The 21847-nt window shown below is 42.1% G+C and overlaps 1 protein-coding gene across 4 annotated transcripts in view; it reads left to right on the forward strand.

Moving 5' to 3' along the window:
• Positions 1–1769: 1769 nt before the first annotated feature.
• Positions 1770–21847, forward strand: part of aff2 (ALF transcription elongation factor 2) — a 540071-nt gene continuing 519993 nt past the window's right edge. For 2 of the 4 annotated variants that reach the window (XM_087991860.1, XM_043705172.2), the window contains exon 1: positions 1780–2069. Coding sequence is in view for 3 of the 4 variants with exons in the window: in XM_043705172.2 (XP_043561107.2) it covers positions 1792–2069 (278 nt within the window). In the remaining variant the exon portion in view is untranslated. Of the gene's footprint in view, positions 2070–21847 lie in introns of all 4 variants that reach the window. The other 2 variants (XM_087991859.1, XM_043705171.2) reach the window with 2 other exon arrangements.

The raw sequence follows: 21847 nt of genomic DNA on the forward strand, positions 1-21847 counted from the left end.
ACTAAGGCATATGTGATTCACAGTGACCATGGTCTCAACTCACTCAAGTGGCATATCTGGCTAATGTTGTCTGGCAGCGGTTCACACTCCCACTGACCCACCACTGTACTGGGAATCTTTCAACTGTGTGGACTCCTGGAAGTTTAGATCAGAGTAGTGCAGTAAAAGCACAGCAGGTCAGGCAACATCCGAGGAGCAGGAAAATCAACGTTTCGGGCAAAAGCCCTTCATCAGGAATAAAATGTGAATTGACTGAGGTCTCACAGCCTGCGCTCCATGCACACTATCCAATGGATTGTCCTATATTTGTGATGCCTTCAAACACAATGATTCCCAAACATTTGTCTCCCTCCTTTGAGAATTGACATGAGCTTCCAATGAGAATTGAGAGGGTGGAGGCAGCTGAGTGGGGGAAGGGATCTGTTTGAGCAGGTGCATTCCCACTTGGACAATATTCCTTCATGGTCTCAATGTTCTGTCACTTGTGACCCCACTGCTGCCTCAACCCCCTGCTTTGGGAAGTCCTGTTTGGACGGGGGCACAGGCCGGGCAATTAACCTGCTGCCATCCCAGGGAGGCAATAGCAGGGGGAGTGGAGGGACCTTACCACAGAGGGCTGTTGAGGTTGGGTCATTCAGTATATTCAAGGCTGTGATGGACAGATTGTCAATCAGTAAGAGAATCAAGAAGAAGGTAGGATGATGGAGCTGACTACTATCAGATCAGCCCTGATCCCATCGAATGGCAGTGGACTGAAGGGTTGAATGGCCTGCTTTTGCTCCGATATCTTATGGCTCTATGTCTTATTGACACAAGACAATACTAAGTAAAAAGTTGATTCATAAAAAGGAAAATTTGGTAGGGAGAATCTACTCAGTGCCTGCCATCTCTTCCATCAGCTGTATTTTTTTTGTCAGCATTTTGGAGTTTAGCTGTTATTTCTAATTCTCTGTGTATGTCTGTGTGAGTGTATGTTTGTGGGTGTGTGTGTTTGACTGTGTGTATGTGTGTGTTCGACTGTGTGTGTGTTTGTCTGACTGCGCATGTGTTTGTGTGTGTTTGTCTTGAGTATGTGTGTTTGTCTGTGTGTGTGTTTGTCTGAGTATGTGTGTGTGTGTTTGTCTGAGTGTGTGTCTATCTGTGTGTGTTTGTCTGTGTGTGTGTTTGTCTGAGTGTGTGTCACTGTGTGTGTTTGAGTGTGTGTTTGTCTGAGTATGTGTATTTATCTGTGTGTGTGTGTTTGTCTGAGCGTGTATGTTTGTCTGACTGTGTGTGTGTTTGCCTGTGTGTATTTGCCTGGTGTGTGTATTTGTCTGAGTGTGTGTGTGTGTTTGTCTGTGTGTGTTTGCCTGAGTGTGTTTGTGTTTGTGTGTTTGTCGTGTGTGTGTGTGTGCCTGTATGTGTGTGTTTGCCTGTGTGTGTCTGAGTGTGTGTCTGTCTGTGTGTGTGTTTGTCTGAGTGTGTGTTTGCCTGTGTGTGTTTGTCTGAGTGTGTTTGTTTGTCTGAATGTTTGTTTGTCTGTGTGTGTGTGTCTGTGTGCGTTTGTCTGTGTGTATGTGTTTATCTGTGTGTTTGTGTGAGTGTGTGTTTGTGAGTGATTGTGTGTTTGTATGTGTTTGTGTGTGTGTATGTATGTCTGTGTGTGTGTGTTTGTCTGTGTGTGTTTGTCTGTGTGTGTTTGTTTGTCTGTGTGTGTGTTTGTCTGTGTGTGAGTGTGTGTTTGTTTGTCTGTGTGAGTGTGTCTGTGTGTTTTCTCTGTGCCAGATCCTGAGCTGATAGCATGCTGGCTCCATGTCATGGCTTCTTGCTGCCTATAGCTCCACCCCACTCTGTGTAATGTTCAGTCTGCCTTGCACATCTAAAGGCAGGCTCAAAGAGCCAGCATTCTCTCACTGTGAGAGCCAGCCCAGCCAGCACGTACAGTACGGGTTACAGTTAACAAGAACAATCGTATGTTCTGTCAAGCCCACTGCTGTCAGGGATACTAGTTCCAGGGACCTGACCAGCAGAACTGCGATGGACCTTTTCGAGTTTGACTTCTTTAGAGACTGGGAATTGGAGCAATCGTGGTAGGTCTGTGTGTGTGTGTGTGTTTTAAGCCTTTGTTATGAATAAGGTTGCTTCATCCCTTTTCCTACAGGCTTCACTGCTACCAGTGCCTTCCTCAGTCGCTATCATTGTGAAACGCTGTTTGTACTGCAGCCCTTTTTTTTCTCACCTCTGTCAAAGCAGATCCACGTTGGCGTCAGTGCGAGTCTGTATTTTGCCCACACTGATTTTTATTTTCGCTGGGAGCTTTGCTTTGTGATGTGTTTTATTTTTCTTGCCAGAGCTTTGGTGAATATAACGCACCAGAGACACCTAGTGCCCCCATGACACTGACTGACTTAAGTTGTAGCCTGGAGATTCCTGCGGGGAAAGTCAATAGATGTTTCCAATTAACGAGTGACTGTCAGGCCTTTGAGGTCAGCATCCGACACAAACACACACATTTTTAATATATATATATATATACATATTTGTGTGGAAAATGTTAGGTGCTTAAAGCTATACCCTCCCGGTGCGAGTTATAAAATTGCAATGCTTGATCATTCAATACATCATCTTGGTAGACTTACATGATATTACATAGGGGGTGCTTGAAAACTTTCAGGACACAAGAAATTTGTCCCTTTTTTTTGCTTCCCGCTGGGGAAAAAAAGCTACGTTGTAGTTTTGTGAGAGTAAGACTGAAGTCTCAGGTTTTTTTTAAATGTATGTTGGGTACAACCTTTCCATGTAATATTCTCAGTGCTGCTAAGCTGCATTGAAAAACATGTCTAGGTCCATGCACTGTGCTCACTTGTAGGACCTGTCATAACATAAAGATAATCTCTTATGATCAAAGGGGGAGGTGGGATTCAACAAATTCTTTGCTTCTTAAAGGGTTAAAGTGTAGAATTTATATTAAACAACAATATCCAGGTTAGGTTTGGGATAATTGTACTTAGAAACCAAACAGCTTTCTCTAAAGTGGACCAGACTGAATCCATTGAGAGAAATCTCAATTTGGCCAGATCTATGAACATCTAAAGTGAGCTGTCTCTTTAAGATGAATGGGGATGGTTTACTTGTATCCTTCTGGAGGTGCAATGATCCAATGTGGCACATGTGTGTGTGTGTGTGCGCGCGCGCGCGCATGTGTGCCTGTGTGTGTATAGCAGACGATCAACGGGCCAAATGGCCATTTTCTGAGTGACAAAATTGGGAGTGAAAACATTTTGTAGATTCTACCAATGTGCCACCATTTAGTGAGTGGTGCTTGAGAATGTTCCCAAGGTAGTTGTTCCTTTAATCCGATTCTATTGTTACTTGCCCGTGCTCCATGGCTTGATATTGCCTCTTGTTTTTGTTTAGAGTGATTTTATAGGTACATGTGCCCATTATCACTGGTGGTCTAGTGAAGTGTGTTTTGCCTGTGTCCTAACAGTCAAGTGGCGGTCATTCAGACTCTAGCAAGTAAATAATGAACATCTGTTTGATCTTTGGTAGTCTAGCAAAGTAGTAGTAGATGCCCAATGTTTGTTGACTTAGTGTCATTGTGTGCTGGTGCTTGAGAGGCCTATGATTAGAGTATGTTACATTGTTTTTGATTCAGTGATGACATGTACCAATCTTTTGTGGTCTATTGACTGTGCATCTGATTCCTGTCAGTATTTTGGCAGTAAATGTCTTAGTAGTAATGTTGTATTGTCCTGCAATTGTTGACTTTGTCTCAATGTGTCCACTCTAAATTGGCCAAGTTGTAGTTTAACTGCAGTCCTCTCATTGGATGAGGGGCAATGACTATTTAACCCTCATTGTTGTAATAGCATTAGGTATTTGGTCCACGGTGATTTAATGGTGCATATGAATTTGGTCTTTGATGATGTAAAATGGGATTAGGGAATGGTGAAGTTATGTTTATATTGTTCTTCTGTCCAGCTGGTCACACTATGCAACCATTCATTAAGGTTACGAGTGTACCGTCTCTATGGTTAGCGTGGCAATGAATCTCAAAGGTTTTTAGTTCCATTTTGGTAAAGATTCATAAAATTAGAATTTCTTTTTGAAGCCTGCATGTTTTTGCAAACTCACTTCCAATGGGTAGTGCAACACAGATCAGCTACACTAAAGACAAAGATGATTTAGAATAAATATGTATGTGCATGGACCTAATTTGGTCCAATACCATATGAAAAAGCTTTGCATTAAGGAGGCATGAGTCAACTTTCTGTTTCGAGACGTTATACATCCAGATGATTCACAAGGGACCTGTGTTTTAAAAACCAATAACCTTTAGCCCCGCACACACATGATTAGTTAATGGTTACCTTATTCTTCAAACAAAATAATATTCAGTGGAATGTTCGTTCTCCAGGAAATCACAGCCATTCTGTCTGTCTTGTGAGAGTACTTGTAACAGTATAGGGCAGTTTGTGTCTCAGATTTAATATAAATCCCTTTTTGGCAAATCGGTGTTAAGAGGGGAGATTTACAGAACTGGTAGGCAACTTTAATAAGATTGTATCTGGTACAGCTGTTGCACATGAACGTAAAGCCTGACCAGGAACAGATCACCTTTGTTTAGGGTGTACGATCCTGTCCATAATGTCAAATTATGTTGGAACCTCACTCAATCCGATGGTGTGAAAGGCATTCAGATCACAACAAAAGTGTAACCTGAGTTTTTATTTTAATGGAAAATGATTCCTGTTTCAGAAGGACTTGCTCACACCCCTTGTCTTTGGCAAAAAATTGACCTTTGAACTTTCTAATTATAAAACATGGTGGATTCTTTGACATTTTTGCACATGGGTCTTTGTGCTCTCACTGAGGTCTGCCTAAGAGTGGAACACAGCGACAGCAGCCAAAAACAAAATCCCAACAACATCACTAGACTTTGTGATTTCAAACAGAGGGGTTGTGTTAATGTTCAACTATGCAGGTTGCTTGCAAGATCAATTATTAATCATTGGGTTAATTTCTGTACTTACTACGTCTGTTTCTGTCTTCTGTCTGTTTATCTAAAGTAATTTGACTCAATTGATTCTATTTTAGTGACATCTGACATGTATCTCAAAGCTTGAACACAGCGGCAATCCTATGAACAAGTGCCAATGTCTAGTGGAATGCAGTTTACTGTTCCCGAAAATGTGTGAATAATAAATAATGCAGTATGTTTTATGTGGACAGCCGTGGCTGCTGATATAAGACCATAAGATTATAAAACATAGGAGCATAAATTCAGCCATTCAGCCCATCGATCTGCTCCACCATTCAATCATGGCTGATAGGTTTCTCAACCCCATTCTCCCGCTTTCTCCCAGTAACCCTTGATCCCTTTGACACTCATGTACATGTATTAAAAGTGCCAGTCTAGGAGGCAGCAACAAAAGTTTTGTCTTTTAAACACAAGCATGTGCGCAGATATATGCATCTGAACATGTTGAGTAGAAATTTCAGTTGGAGGATGGTATGTGCAGTAGGCAGCATCTCTACCTTTTCTCCAGAAGTTTCAGGTTGAATTCCCATCCCGGGACTTAATGACCATCGAAGGTGTGTCCATAATGCAGCCAATTTAGAATCTAAATCTTTCCAATACATGGATGGTCAAATTGGGAGAGTCTCCTGGTCAGTCATACTTGTTGCAGAGTGACGCCTGGCAAACTTTAGCGTCCTGTGACAGACTACTGACCTGCTCCAGGAAGCGTGAGCGACAGAACCAGACGTATTTGCTTTGTCCACCTTGTGTGCATCTGGACCTGAGATATCTAAGTCTAATTGCAGTTACTGCATGATTAACTAAACATTGGTCTATTTGATTTGCTGCTATCAACCATGATGGAATATTGTGTCAGAGTTGCCTGACGCAACATAAAAGGCAGGTCATTTTGAAATTTTATGATGTTAGTGTGCTGGGTTTTACTGCTTGGGACAGAGAGGTTTTTCACAATAGCACCACACCATGTTCCTGAGGTCTTTCTGCTTTAAGAGATCCCAAAGGCTTCATCTGAGTGGTGCACTTAAACCCGAGTGATGGCGCTATATTGTTTCAACAGCATGCCACTGACAATCTCTTTGAAATGATTTTAGAGACACAGGACAGGAAATGTCTGGAAGTCCCTGATGGCACAATGGTCCTTAAAGGGACACATTTCTTTTTAAACGCCTGAGAAACAGTTTTCTGTTTGATTGATAGTCACATTCTGACTTGATGTTACCATTTGGATTGCCTGTAAGTCTGCCTGAAGCAGATCAAAAGAGAATTGGATGCACACTGGAAAAGGGGAGATTGGCAGAATTTGGGGGATAGAATACCTAGGAGAGGGAATAATTGAACAGCTCTTTCAAAGAGCCAGCACAAAGACAGTGGGGCCAGTGGCCTCCATCTCTGTTCACTCTTTTGTCAAGGTGGAGTGAACATGGGCTGGGAATTAGAACAAGCCATTCTGCTATTGGACATGGCAGCTCAATCTCTTTTGCTCCGCTCTGGAAACTTCATCAGTCTTGGCACCTCAGATAGTAACCCATGTTGATATATGGCGAAGATTCCAAATCCCTGGGCTGGTTATTGATTAGTTGTCATCACTTGCAAGTGGGACTGCAAGCTGGGAGCATGGAGAGGCCCTGCTCCAACAAAACTGACCAACACTTTTTCATGAAGATGTCAGTGATTGAGTGGTTTGGATTTCTGAATGAAAAAGAGGAGTTGCCTGTTTAACAGACAAAATGTCTGTTGATGCCTCCTAGACTGGTACTTTTAATACATGTGCCATGACTCACTTCATTTGATCAACCACACCAACAGGTCAATGATGTTATAATATGGCTGCCTGTGAAAATATATGATTCTCTGTCACTGACCATTTTAATTATTGATCATCCCTGCCTGCAGAGATCAATATGGATAATGATAACTCAAAAAAAATCTACAACTGTATCATCTTGCATTCACATAGCACCTTTAATGTGGTGAAGAATCAATCAAAGGCACATTTCACAGGAGCATGTTCAGACAAATGTTGACATTAAGCTACATAAAGAGACATCAGGGCAAGGTAGCTAAAAGTTCAATAAAAGCAGTCAGATTCTGAATGGTGGAGAAGAGAGTGAGAGAAGAGGGGAGGTTGAGGAAGGAAATTCCAGAGCTCAGGGCTTTGGTAACTGGAAACATCATGACCCATTGTGGAAAACATTCTGATGGGAAAAACAAGGAGGATGAATGCCAGAAAGTCTAGAACATTCCAAACTGTTTCCTAGTACGCAAACACATTTCAACAATGGAATTTACGATATGTACTGTTCTCACTTTTGAACGCATAACAGTCGAGGCTATTTTACCTAATGTTGTACTGTCTGATTTAGAGAAGGTTTTGGAATGTTTTAGTGGACATGCTTGAACCAAGAACAGCAGCAAGGGTCAACACTACCCCATGTAGGTTTGGGTGGCATGGTGGCACGGTGGCTAGCACTGCTACTTCACAGCGCCTGAGACCCAGGTTCAATTCCCGCCTCAGGCGACTCTCTGTATGGAGTTTGCATGTTCTCCCTGTGTCTGCGTGGGTTTGTTCCGGTTTCATCCCACAATCCAAAAATTTGCAGGTTAGGTGAATTGGCCACGCTAAATTGCCCGTAGTGTTAGGTGAAGGGATGAATGTAAGGGAATGGGTCTGGGTGGGTTACGCTTCGGCGGGTCAGTGTGGACTTGTTGGGCCGAAGGGCCTGTTTCTACACTGTAATTAATCTAATCTAATATTGTAACTGTCACTCATGACCTGCCTGGTGGCAAACTCTTACTGCTGAGTTAGAAGATGACTGGTTCAGTAAGCCAGAAACCTGGTCTTCATTGTGAAAGCAGATGTGCCGAGTGCAGTACTGAGGGACTGCTGTGCTGTTGTCGAGGTCACCTTTTATATAAAATGTTAAATCAAGAGCTTGTCTTAACTTTAAGGGGAACAGAAGTAGATTCCACAACGCACAATCTTGACAAAGAGTGAGGGATTTTGGGCGGGCATTTATTCCCTTCATAAACTGAAAAAAAACAGACAGTTTTAACATGAACCAATTTGACTCGATGTGGTCTTGCAGCGTGCACAGTGATTTCCTGCATTGCAATGGTGACCACAATTCAGAAGAGTTCTTTATTGGCTGAGAAGCAGTTTGGGTCACTTTGAGGTATTCTAGGACTGTCTTCAGTGTGACTGATAATATGAAGTTGCTGCATACGTCCTTTGTGTAGAGTTGGAGTGTCAAAGACAAATAGCAATCATGAAAGAGAAAATAGTTAGGAAAGCTAATGGAATGCTGGCTTTTATATCAAGAGGACAGGAGTACCAGAATTCAGAAGTTATGCTGCAGTTATGCAAAACCCTGGTTAGACACCACTTGGTGTACTCTGAGCAGATCTGGGCACCAGATTAGGAAGATTACGTTGGCCAACGAGGGAGTACAAGAATAATCCATGGACTTCAGAGGTTAAATTATGAGGAGAGATTATACAAACTAGACATATTTTCTTTAGAATTCAGAAGGTTAAGGGATGATCGGATGGAAGTCTTCAAGATATTAACAGGAAAAGAGAGGGTAGATAAAGATAAATTATTTCTATTGGTCGAGGATTCTAGAACTAGGGATACAGTCTGAGAATTAGGGCCAGACCGTTCAGGAGAGATGTTAGGATGCACTTTGACACACAAAGGGTGGTAGAGGTTTGGAATTCTCTTCCACAAGCAGCAATGGTTGCTAGATCAATTGTAAGTTTTAAATCTGAGACGTAGATTTCTTAACTCAACTACGCCATCTGATAATACAATGAATAAAGAAAATTCCAGCACAGGAACATCAGCGCCAATCCAGATCCTCTACCTAAACCTGTCACCTATTTTCTAAGGATCTGTATCCCTCTGCTCCCTGCCCATTCATGTATCTGTCTTAAATGACACTATCTTGCTGGCCTCTACCACTTCCGATGGCATCGCATTCCAGGCACCCACTATGCTCTGCGTGAAGAAATTTCCACACATATCTCCCTTAAACCTTTCCCCTCTCACTTTGAACTCATGACCCCTAATAATTGAGTCCCCGACTCTGGGAAAAAGCTTCTTGCTATCCACCCAGTCTACACCTCTCATGATTTTGTAGATCTCAATCAGGTTCCCCCTCAACCTCTGCCTTTCTAATAAAAATAATCTTAATCTACTCAACCTTTCTTTGTAGCTAGTGCCCTCTATACCAGGCAACATCCTGGTGAACCTCCTCTGCACCCTCTCCAAAGCATCCACATCCTTCTGGTAATATGGCAACTAGAACAATGCTCAGTATTCCAAGTGTGGCTGAACCAAAGTCTTCTACAGCTGTAACATGTCCTGCCAACTCTTGTGCTCAGTACCCCATCTGTTTTTGCAGTATGCCTTCTTGACCACTCTTTTGGCCTGCGTTGATTTCTACATTTTAAGAAGCAAAGTTATTAAGAGGAATGGGCCACAGATCATCCATGATCTCATTGAGTAATGGAACAGGCTCTCTGGGCTGAATGGCCTATTCCTGCTTCTATGTGAGTATAAAGGCAGTCTATTCCCTTCTGCAACTACCATCACAATCTTGCTATGTTAAAGGGGAAGGAGTTGCTAGGAATGTAATCAGGGTTTGTGGTATACACAGGGAATATGACAAACCCTTTAAGCAACTGTCGTATTTTAGTCCTCCTGCTATGTCAGACTTTTCCATCAATTAATTGTGGACTCTTGAGAGGGAAGTACATTGTGATCCTGCAGTGGCATTGAAGGTTGGCAAGGGTTGGGGTGCGTAGGCTGTGTATTTCACAATTAATAGTTTTCTGAATTCAGGTATAGAAAGAGGAATTGGTACCAATGCTGAATAACTATATCTGTTATATGCAAATTTCAACAATTTGGATGTGGACAACACATTGCAAAAGCAAATGTACAATTCAAAACAAAAATGTTGTAACTAATTTTTGAATCAAATGCATTAGTCTGTTTCAGTATTGTCAACTATATTTGGAGCTCTTTGTAGATGGGAATTGCATACAGTGTTCCAATTATTCTTTGGATCTTTACATCTTGAATTCTGTTTTTGCAGTATCACTGACTCAATGGCTGTATGCCTAACTTCAGGCTTGGATCTGGCCTGCTATTTATTTATAAGCTCGACGTATCTGTTACTAATATTGCTGCCGACTTGAAACTGTCCGGTTTCAGATGACAGAGAGGCAAGAGCTATCAACAGAGCACTCACACCCCCTTCACTGACAAACAGGAAGACCCAACCAGCTATTTGCAAAGATTTACCAGGTCATCATCCAATGCCAGAGTGAGGGTCAGAACTATACCTCAGTTTAAATATTTTGCAGGAACACAAGAGGGGATGAAAAGAAATCTCCTTCAGCAGCTCCGAGTGCACAGGGATGTGGTAATGAATGAGAAGTGTCACGGAGATCTTTTCTCCCTGGCATTTCAACCGCATGAGAGATGGCATGTGTCCAACCACACCATTCCATAATTATCCTGATCCATGTGTTCAGAATGCTATTACACTCCTTTGGAGCAGGCAGAACTTGAGCTGGAGTCTAAACAAAACAAAAAGGACGATAGAGTTGTGAGAAGATTTGTAGCTCAGGCTGAGGTTTTGGATGTAGGTTTGCTCGCTGAGCTGGAAGTTTCATTTCTAGATGTTTCGTTACCTTACTAGGTATCATCTTCAGTGGGCCTCAGGTGAAGCAATGCTGAAAATTCCTCCTTTCTATTTATATGTTTGGATACGGATGAGGAAGGACACCACTTTGACTGGGACAACACATCCATTCTAGAACAAGGCAAACAAAGACACGCACGAGAATTCCTAGAAGCATGGCATTCAACCGGAACTCTATCAACAAACACATTGAGTTAGACCCCATCTACCACCCCCTGAGAAAGGGAACAGGAAGTGACTCCACCAACCTAAAGAAACCCAAACATATAAATAGAAAGCATTGCTTTGCCTGAGGCCCACTGAAGATGTTACCTAGTAGGGTAACAAAACATCTGGAAATGAACCTTCCAGCTCAGAGAACAAACCTACATCCAAGGACTATAGAGGCTGGAAATCTGCAATTGCTGGGGAACCTCAGTAGGTCTGGCAGCATCTGTGTAAGAGAAACAGATTTCATGTTTTGAATCCAGAATACTAAAGCATTCTGAAGAAGGGTCACTGGACCTGAAATGTTAACTCTGTTTTCACTCCACTGATGCAGCCAGACCTGCTGAGTTTCTCCAGCAATTTTGGGTTATGAATTCAGGACTCCTGGCTAAGAGTTAGGGACACTACCACTATACCACAAGAAACGTTCAATGCTTCCCCTGATCCACATGTTCAACGATGTTATTAAAGGTAGAGTCACCATAGTCTTACTAGACCATAGTCATACTCTCTCTTTAGACAGAGATGACTAGTAGCGGTTTAACCTGAGGGTCACCAGGTAAGGGGCAGAGGTTGAGAAGGAGAGTCCTTCACAGTAACCTCAACTGCTGCAGGAATTAAACTCTCGCTTCTGGTATCACTCTGTATTGCAAACCAGCCATCCAGCCAACTGAGCTAACCATCCCGCAGATCAGAGGTGTTATTATACAGGTTGGAGCAGGTGGGATTTGAACCCAGGCTTCATGGCTCAGAGGTAGAGATACTACCACTACCTGACAAGAGCCATCCCATACAATACATCCAATACCAGAGCATAACTGAGCAATTCCCTTCATGTTCACTCACTGAGATAACACACTCAGGCTTTTCAGCCCACCTACTCTCTGTTGGTGCTTATACCCATTGTAAATCAATTATTCTCATCCTGTTAACATATTCCTTTGTGCTTCATGTGTCTATCCAGTCTTTCTTTAAACACATCTCTGTTATTTGTCTCAACTGCGCCATCTGGTAATGATTTCTACATTCTAACCTCTCTCTGGCTGAAAGGTTTCTGTTGAATTCTCTGTTGGGTTGATTGTTAAATTTATGGCTCCTAGTTTTGGTCTCCCTTATACAAGTAAAAACATCTCGATATCTATATGATTAAACCTTTTTCAGAATTCTAATGAACTCTACAGATTGCCCCTCAGCCTTCCCTTCTCTTGAGGCTATTCAGGCTCTCCTGGTATGTACAAGCTCTCCGTTTGATGTCATCCTGTAGCCACCTCAACGTCATGGTCAGTTCCCTGCAAGAATCGGTTTTGCATCTTCTCCAGTCTTCTTAGAACAGACAACATAGAACAGTACGGCATAGTACAGGCCCTTCAGCCCATGATGTTGTGCCAAGCATTTATCTTAATTTATCTTAATCTAAGGTCAATGAATATCCCAACTTCTTCCAAGGGTGGGGAAGGTGCTCTGGGTGGGGTTGTGTGATGGCTGAATAGTTCAGTCCTGGAGCTGCGGACTCTGGCACAGGTCAAGGTCAGTAGAGGTGCGGGGGTAGGGGGTGGTATTTGTTGAGCCTGGTTGGTGGGATGCTCTGGCCTCTGCTTATGCTCTTTCCACTGTTTATACTTGGCCCCCACATGCTTACACTTGGCATCCTAGCCAATGCTCCTTCTCTGGTTTGTGTGTCCCAGGGGCAAGTGATTCCCATGTGTCTGTGGAGATGTTGCATTTGGAAGGCTTCCACGGTGGTATTTCCTCATCTCTCCCAGTGATCACCTACCATTATGGAGGTCGGAGTCAAGCACTTGTTTCGGGAGTCTTGTGTCGGGCATGCAGATGATGTAGCACACCCATCGCAGTCGGTCATGTGAGACTAATGCCTCAGTACTGGGGACATTAGCCTGGTAGAAGATACTCACATTGGTACAACCCATCCTGCCAGTGGATTTACAGTATTTTGCAAAGGTAGTGGTGGTAATAAAGTCTCCAGGGATTTGAGGCATTCTGCTGTGCATGGTCCATGTTTCTGATGCTTACAGGAGTTGCGGGGTGGGGGGGTCCCTCCATAGACAATGAGCTTAGTGTTGGGTTTGGGTCTCAGACTTTGAAGACTCTGCCCGTCAGTAGGCTGAAGACTGTACTGGAGACAGGCAGGAGGCTGGAAGAACACAGCAAGCTAGGCAGCATCAGGAGCTGGAGAAGTCAACGTTTCGGGTGTAACCTTTCTTCAGGACTGGGGTAGGGGGAGCTGCAGATAAAGTGAGTGGCGGGGGCAGGGTGGTGAAGTGGGGATAGGTGAAGACAGGTAGAGGGTACGACTTGGTTGGTCAATGGGAGGAATGAAAAAGGGCTGATAAATGTGTTGCTGGAAAAGCGCAGCAGGTCAGGCAGCATCGAAGGAGCAGGAGAAACGACGTTTCGGGCATAAGCCCTTCTTCAGGAATGAGGAAGGGCTTATGGGAGGAATGAATCAGGTTAAATCAATGTTAGATTTCATCGTCAGTGCCTGTTAGTACTGAGAGGAAGCTCCTGAGGTATGGGAAATGATCACTGTTGTCTAGCATCTCACTGTCAGGGACAATGCAGTGTGGCAGGAATGGGCTGACAGAGAACCCATGTTTTCCAGATATTTCATCTGAGACCCATTCTCTCATACACCACAGTCAAAGAAGATTTGTAGCTCAGCCTCTTCATGCATTGTCTGTGTGCTGCAGCTCAATGACTGAAGTTGGGCTGGTCTTGATTCTGGCCTGAAGATTGAATAGATTACAGTTTGTACCTGCTGGTTAGCTCCACTCTGGCAGGGAGCTTCAGGAGATGGGGTGGAGTGTTCTAATGATGAAGGTAGTTGGTGTGGTAACGCGGCCCTGCTTGGCCCCACTTTGGGTATTGAGTCTGTGCTGTGTCCATTGGTGAGGATCAGGGCTTATGTATCATTGTGAGGCAGGTGGAGAACTGTGAAGAATTTCCACAGACAGCTGAACTTGAGGAGAGTATTCCGGAATCCCTCACAGTTGACAGCAGAGTCGAAGGTCTTTGTGAGATTGAAGAAGACCCTGTACCGAGGCTGGTGCTGTTCCCTGCACTGTTCCTGGATTAGTCACACACTGGAAATCATGTCCATTGTGCCTCTTGAGTCAGAGCCACATGAGACTTATGGAGGAGTTCTTCAGCCACTAGGAGGAGGCAACTGAGTAGCATTCTTACAATGACCTTTCCCCTGGCAGACAGTATGGAAATCCCTCCATAATCTCCACACTTGGACTAGTGCCTGTGTCACAGTTGCTAAGGTATTTGCCAATGCAGCTGTAAATAAGCAAAACTCAATGGGGCCATTACAGACACTTGCTGCCTTCCCATTGATAACCAGTTAGCGTTTTAACTAAACTGAAATAGAATGTGCTGGAAAGACATAGCAGTTCTGGGAGAGAGAAAACCACCAATTATCATTTTGACTTGTAAAGTTAATTATTTGCCTGATAAATAAATAGCACAAAACAAGGCCACTTGGCCTATCACCGCCCATGCTAGCCCTTTGAAAGAGCTACCCAATTACTTTATTAATTTATTTCTTTTGCCATTGTTCTGCAAACATTTTATCTTACAGCTTTTATTTGATTTTATTTGGAACATTACATGTGAATCTGTTTTTACCATCCTTTCAGGCAATGTGTCACACATCATAACAACTTGCTGCATAAAATATTTTTCCCACATGTCACCTTGCATTTTGTCAATCACCTTAAACCATGTCTTCTAGTTACCGACCTGTCTGTCAGTGGAAACAGTTTCTCCTTATTTACTCTATCAAGACCCTTTGTCATTTTGAACACGGTTTTATGAACTGCAAAACACCATTGGATGCTGCACATCAGAAATTAAAACAAAAAAGAGAAATGCTGGAAATAATGATCGGGAAGTATTTGTGGAAAGAAAAACAGAATTAGCATTTTCTGCTTTATACTGTATGTTTATTTTCAGACTTCCCAGCACCCACAGTATTTTGCATTAATTTTATTATTCAGCACCAGAGGATCTACCAAAGGAAGTTTGTTGCTCTGAAATATTAACTCCAATTCTCTCTCCATAAGTGCCACCAGAGTATTTCCAGAATTTTAAAATTTTTTTTACATCTACTAAATTTCATTTGAACCCATCTCTGCCCTGAAGATGATTATGCTGGTGTCTCTAAATTCTCTGCGGAGCTAAAGATCTACAAACCCTTGGAATAAATCTTTTCTCACAGGGCCTTCAACTCCTTCCTGGGTTGGAAGTGGTCAGCGTTGTCTAAGATACGTGGGACCTGAAAGGGTTAACCAACATTGTGGGACCAGCTCCTTTAGAAACTCCATCTTTCGCTTGGGTAGAGCTAACCCGCAGGACAAGCAGGAAACTGTCCAACCTTCAAGCCAAAACCAAGACCAACTCAACCTCAATCATTAAAAGCAATAATTTACAAAGCACTTTCAAGGTGCCTTTGAAATGTCATCACCATTGCAGCAACAGATGACAGCACAGCAAGATCCCACCAAGCAAGTTGCCTTGCTTAGGGGCTTACCTCAAGGGAAGAACTCCTGGGTTCATCTTCAAGTGGGTGTGCTTGCTACAAGCTTTCTCACAGCCCAGTGGAGACAGCAGATGGAACCTTGGGTTAATGTCTCATCCTGTGCACTATGCCTCTGACAGTGCTGCTGTTCCCTCAGTGCTGTCCCCTTGGCAGCGTCAGACTGGATTATGTTTATGAGTCTACGGCGTGGGGGTTTGAACCTGCCACCTCCTGGCTCAAAGTTAGCTGTGTTACCCACTCACCCATCAATTAAAACATCGATGGACATTTTCCATCAGCCTGACAAAGCATTGGTCATCGATTGGATTTTTAATGGTCCAGACTTACCCTATCAAAATATTTTCCAACCGGTGCAGTCTGAGTGAGACCTCCTCAATCTCCATGACAAGATGTGAAAGAAAACATAGCTTATAAACTGGGAAAAGAGATGCAGGCATGCTGTGTACATCACTGTGTACAGGCAGACTTCGATAAATGCCAGTACTTTCTTTCAATGATTGAAGTTGGACCAGGTTCCTGCCACAGAGCTAATCAGAGGTCTGCTGTTACACTGGAACATTTCATAAATCGTAGCATCTTTGATTGGAGTGTCACAGAGGCTTATCTGGATCTGCCTTGCACTAAGTTGTTGCGATGAGGTGCTGCTACATTAACCAGTGGCAGCATTGCTTCTTGTCACTTTATTTGTTTAGATAAGTCCTGTTCTTAACGGTGTGAGCACTTGCAGTGAGAACATGTGCTGAGTTGAGTGCTAGAAGATTGCAACCCATCATTCTAAGAGCAGCTAACAGTTGACGCAGTTATCTACAGAGTAATTGCTTCAGGTCTGGTAATTATCATCTGAATTAAGTTTGAGTTATGGCCTGAGCTAGTGACGCTATCCAGATTAGTCTTATCTGTGACCTCGTTGATAACTCACATACCTCACCAAAATGCAGTGTCACCCAGGTGAACGTAATTGAATAGTTTGATCTGCCATTGTATTAAGTTCCAGACTTATGCACATGCTGTAATTTTTCCTCCCCATTTAATGGTGCAAAGTACAGGGGTTTCTTGGTACCTTTACACTGATGTTACTACAACTCCCTAGGCCTTACATCTGCTTTTAATTTAACCTCAAAGACTAGACTTCTCTTTTGCCTAAAACTCCAAGCCACAGTGTAGCATTTACACATTCAGTTGTATTGAGAGTACTGGGTAAATGGGGAGTTTTCTGGTATTTCTCCAAGGCCTGCTTAAAATCACATCCCACCCTCTGGCTCACTCAGTCTGCCCTCAGTTGCTTAGATTCATTCTTGGAATGGGATGTTGCCAACAATGCTGGTTCTTACTGCTCATGCTTATGAGTTTAAATTCATTTCCAGGATGTGAATGTCCCATGCATGACCAGCATTTACCACCTGTCCCTCATTGCTCTTGAGAAGGTGCCAATGAACTGCTCCTTGAAGACCAGTGAGCGACATTGCTCGCATATTTCAGGAACTGGTCTCAGATGCATTCACATTTCTCAGGCTCCATACTTACTAGCCTCTTACACTATCTCAATAAAACCCAACAGCACCTTGTCCTTAAACTAGACACTTTTTCTGGAGATAATGTTAATTTCAATCACCTCAGACACATAATCACTGCCCCTTTTATTTTCAGTCACAACTGTCAATAATTCTGCTTCTCCCATTTACAGCTTCCATCCATTGTTTCTTTAGTTGTTTCAGTACCTTCCCTTTTGCTTTATCTCATCCCTTTCATTATTTGATCTTGCCTGCCTTCCTCTCTGCACAGAACTGATTTTCTTTCCTCTTTACTTTCCTTTCTTTCTACATTTTCTAAGTTTTGACAAAAGGCCATTGATCGGGACAATTAGCTCTGTTTCTCTCTCCACTGATGTTCTGAGTATTTCCAACACTTTTGCTTTTTATTTCACTTTTCGGGGTCAGATGGCAGAGTACTATCCCTAAGCATGATTGTGAATCAGCTGGGGTTTTAACATCTCACAGTAGTTTGATGGTCATCATTACTTTGAGCTCCAGTTTTAAGAAATTTAATTCTAACAAATCAAACCTTAAATTCCTCAAATGTTGTTCGAGTATATGGGACAATTTCTGCAGGTTCCTGGGTGGTTAGCTTGGTGGTATGATCAGTGTAGCACCACACCTCTCTTCAAAAGTTGATGGTTGGCATTTATCTTGAACCAAGGCTGTCCCTGTGGTGTCTGTGCAACCATAGTGCTCTCAGGGAAGGAGTTCCAAGAATTTGATCCAATGATAAGTCATATAAAAGTTAGGAGCAGGAGTGGGTCATTCAACCCTTTGAGCTTTTTCTGCTATTCAGTAACATCGTGGAGAGTCTGGACTCAATTCCACTCCGAGGAAGTGGAGGATATGTATCAGGTACTCTCTTATCATTAACAAGGGAGTCCTAACCCTTAATCCCTTGTTAATGATAAGGGGTTAGTTGATACATATCCAGGTCAGGGTTGTGGAGGAGAATTATGAGGTGACAGTGTTCAGGGGTATGTGCTCTCTTTATCCTTTTTGGTTGACTAGTGAAATTGCATTTCTTCAATGTAGCGATGGTTTCAATTTGTTTCTTCCTGGCATGGATGTGTTGATATTGCACCTGATGCGTACTCCACCACCAACCAATTTCAGGCAGAACTTGTCAATATTATCTTCTCAGAACCTCCAAAGGGAAGAATTGAGACTCAGCTTTGAGCTCTCAAACCCTCTGTTTGGGACTCTACTTTTCAATTGTTAAAAGAACATAATTTCAAACATGGTGGCTCAGTGGTTAGCACTGCTGCCTCACAGCGCCAGGGGCCCAGGTTTGATTCCAGCCTCAAGTGACTGTCTGTGCGGAGTCTGCACATTCTTTCTGTGTCTGCATGGGTTTCCTCCGTGTACTCCGGTTTTCTCCCACAATCCAAAGATGTGCAGGTTAGATGGATTGGTCATACTAAATTGCGAGGTGAAAGTGGGTACTGCAGATGCTGGAGATTTGAGTCAAGATTAGAGTGGATCTGGAAAAGCACAGCAGGTCAGGCAGCATCTAAGGAGCAGGAAAATCGAAGTTATGGGCAAAACTTTTGCCCGAAACATCGATTTTCCTGCTCCTCGGATGCTGCCTGACCTACTATACTTTTCCAGCACCACTCTAATGTTGACCTCCATGCTAAATTGCCCATGGTGTTCAGGGATGCATAAGTTAGGTGCATTAGTTAGGGGTAAATGAAGAGCAATAGGGTAGGAGAATGGGATTCGGTGAGTTACTCTTCAGAGGATTGGCGTGGACTTCTTGGATTGAATATCCTGTTTCCACACTGTAGAGATTCGATGAATTTTATGAAAACAAAAATCGCTGGAGAAACTCCAGCAATCAGTGATGAGAGAAACAGAGCTAACATTTTGAGTCCAGTGACTCTTCTTCAGAAACTCAATTGACTCAAAATGTTAACTCTGTTTCTCTCTCCATACATGTTGCCAAACCTGCTGAGTTTCTCCAGCAATTTTTGTTTTCGTTTTACATCTTGAGGCACCTGCAGCTCTTTATGAAAATCACCATGTGTTTCATTTCCTACTATTTATAATTTAAACAAAACTGGGACAGTCAGTCTTAATATCACAAGATTAACAAAGTAAATCTCCCTCGACTCAACTAATCCAGGAATTTCAAAGAGACTGATTGCCACGTGGGAAGAGTTTCCTATTGGTTGTGGGGAAGAGGTTTCCAACTGTCAGGAAAAAAATGTTGGGGCGATAGTAACAAAGAACTATAGAATTCCGAAGCAATTTCTTTCCTTAGAAAATGATGACAATGTGGAGTGCACTGCCCAATAGGATAGTCAAGATGGAAACCATGGATATTTATTGCAATGTGGTTGAATACAAGGGAGGACGGCATGGGAGTCAAAGCAAGGTACAGTCTGGAAGCTAGGTGCCAGCATGGCCTGGTGTTCTAAACTTTTATTTCTGCAATGCTGAACATTTTATTTCTCTGTTGTCTAAGGTCTTGTAACTAAAGAAGCTTTGCCTAGGTACCTTTTTTAATTAAGTTGATATTATAAGTAGAGCCGTATAAACTTTTCACTATACTCGTTGAGTATATGTGACAATAATGGCTAATTCTAATGCTAATTTTAATTCTAAAACAAGGTGAAAGAAAGCTTCCATGAAGCATATAGACATTAGTATGGACCAGTTGGAATGAATAGTCTGTTTCAGTGCTGTAAATTCCATGTAATTCGATGTAAACAGCACACTGCTTTGTTGCAAAATCATTCATTGTCATATTCTGAAAGTAGGCTTCAGTGCACTTAAGAATTGCATGTTCAGTTGTTTGGAGAACGTTTGAGTCGAATTAGTGTTGTTTACTGCTGTGTAATTGCTCTGCGGGTTCTGGATTAGTTGAGTTTAGGGAGATTTACTTTGTTAATCTTGTGATATTAAGACGGACTGCCCCAGTTTTATTTAGATAATGTATAGTAGTAAATAAAACAAATTGTGATTTTAAATGGGATCATACTTTCCTTCATATTTAGATTGTGTTCATTTCTAAATCATTTATATTAGGAACAAAATAGAGGAGGATTTTATCTGCACTGCTGTTACAGTGTTGCAATCCTGCAGAGTGGACCCCTGGTCCAATGTTGAACCTATCCCCTTTTTGTTCTTTCAGAATAAATGGGATGAAGATCAGGCAGATGCCTCTTAATAGTTGCACAAACATTTTAAGTGTTTGCTTACTAATATTATCAACAATCAGTTCCAACCTTAAACTATTTATCTTTGGAGGTGAAGAACTTATTCTTGAAATAAAAGTTTTAAATCCATGTTGGCAGATGTAAAATTCAACATTGATTTCTTCCTTTTCATATCTCCTCATTTTATCTCTGTTACCTTCCTTTAGCCCCTTTGAGGCTGGGGAAGCAATAACAGAAATGGTGGAGGAGATTAGTAAGTACTTTGTATCAGTCATCATTGTATTTGCTTCTGATAGCATTCCAAAAGTACAAAATAGAGTCATAGAGATTTACAACATGGAAATAGACCCTTTGGCCAAACTTGTTCATGCCAACCAAATATCCTAGATCAATCAAGGGGGAAAAGTCAGAAGTCACATGACACCAGGTTATCTAATGTGACTTCTGACTTTGTCCACCCCAGTCCCCATGGCTACAAACAAAGGAGAGGAAATAAATGCAAAACATTTTCTTAAAAATCCATATTAGGAAAATTAATGGGGCTGAAAACTGATAGGTCCCCTGATTCCGATGGGATGCATCCTCAGATATTAAAAGAACTAGCTACAGAGATAATGGATGCAGTGTTAGTAGTCTTCCAAGAATCCTTAAATTCTGGAAAATTCCCAGAGGATTACAAAACTGCCAACATAACATTTGTATTCAAAAATGGAACAAGACAAAAAGCAGCTAACTATAAACCAGTTAGTTCAACATCTGTTGTTGGGGAAATGTTAGAGTCTATTATAGAAATAGAAAAGCAGAGAATTTAGAAGAATGCAATATGACCAAGCAGAATCAGCATAGCTTCATGAGGGAGAATTTACGACAAATTTACTAGAATTCTTTAATGAGATAGCAAGCAGGATGGCTAAATAGGAAATAGTATATTTAATGTATTTGGATTTTCAGAAGGTGTTTTAAAAGGCGCCACATGTTAGGCTACTAAACAAGGTAATGGCAATCGGGGTAGCATATGAGCATAACTAGCAGGTTAGCTAACTAATAGATGACAGAGTTGTGACAAGGAGGGGCATTTTTAGGAGGCAGTCTGTAACTAGTGGAGTGCAAGAGGGAGCGGTGCTGGGGCCACAGTCATCTACAATGTAAATTAATGACTTGGATGAGGAAATGGAATGTACTTTTGCCAAGCATGCAGATGATACAAAAGTAAATGGGAAGGCAAGTGGTGAGGATTGATACAAGGAGTGTACAGAGCAATATAGACATGTTAAGTGAGAAGGCAAAAGCTTAGTAGATGAAATATAATGTTTGAAAATATGAGGTTACACACTTTGGCAGGAAGAATAGAGGCACTGAATATTATTGGGAAAGACTGCAGAATGCTATTGATTGAGGAATTTAGGAGCCCTCGTGCGTAAAGCTAGCATCCAAGTTCAGTAGATAATAGGGAAGGAAAACAAAACGACATTTATTTCAAAAGGAATCAAGTTTAACAATAGGAATGTCTTACTGAAATACATGAGGCACTAGTGAAACACTGTAAACAGTTTGGTTCCTTTATCTGAGGAAAGATATATTAACATTGGAGGCAGTCCAGAGAAGGTTCACTTAGGTAGATCCCAAGTATGGAGGGACTGTCTAAT

This window comes from Chiloscyllium plagiosum, unplaced genomic scaffold, assembly GCF_037043375.1.
Source record: "Chiloscyllium plagiosum isolate Xiang-an unplaced genomic scaffold, Cpla_swu_hap1 HiC_scaffold_11, whole genome shotgun sequence".
In the NCBI taxonomy this organism is placed as follows: domain Eukaryota; kingdom Metazoa; phylum Chordata; class Chondrichthyes; order Orectolobiformes; family Hemiscylliidae; genus Chiloscyllium; species Chiloscyllium plagiosum.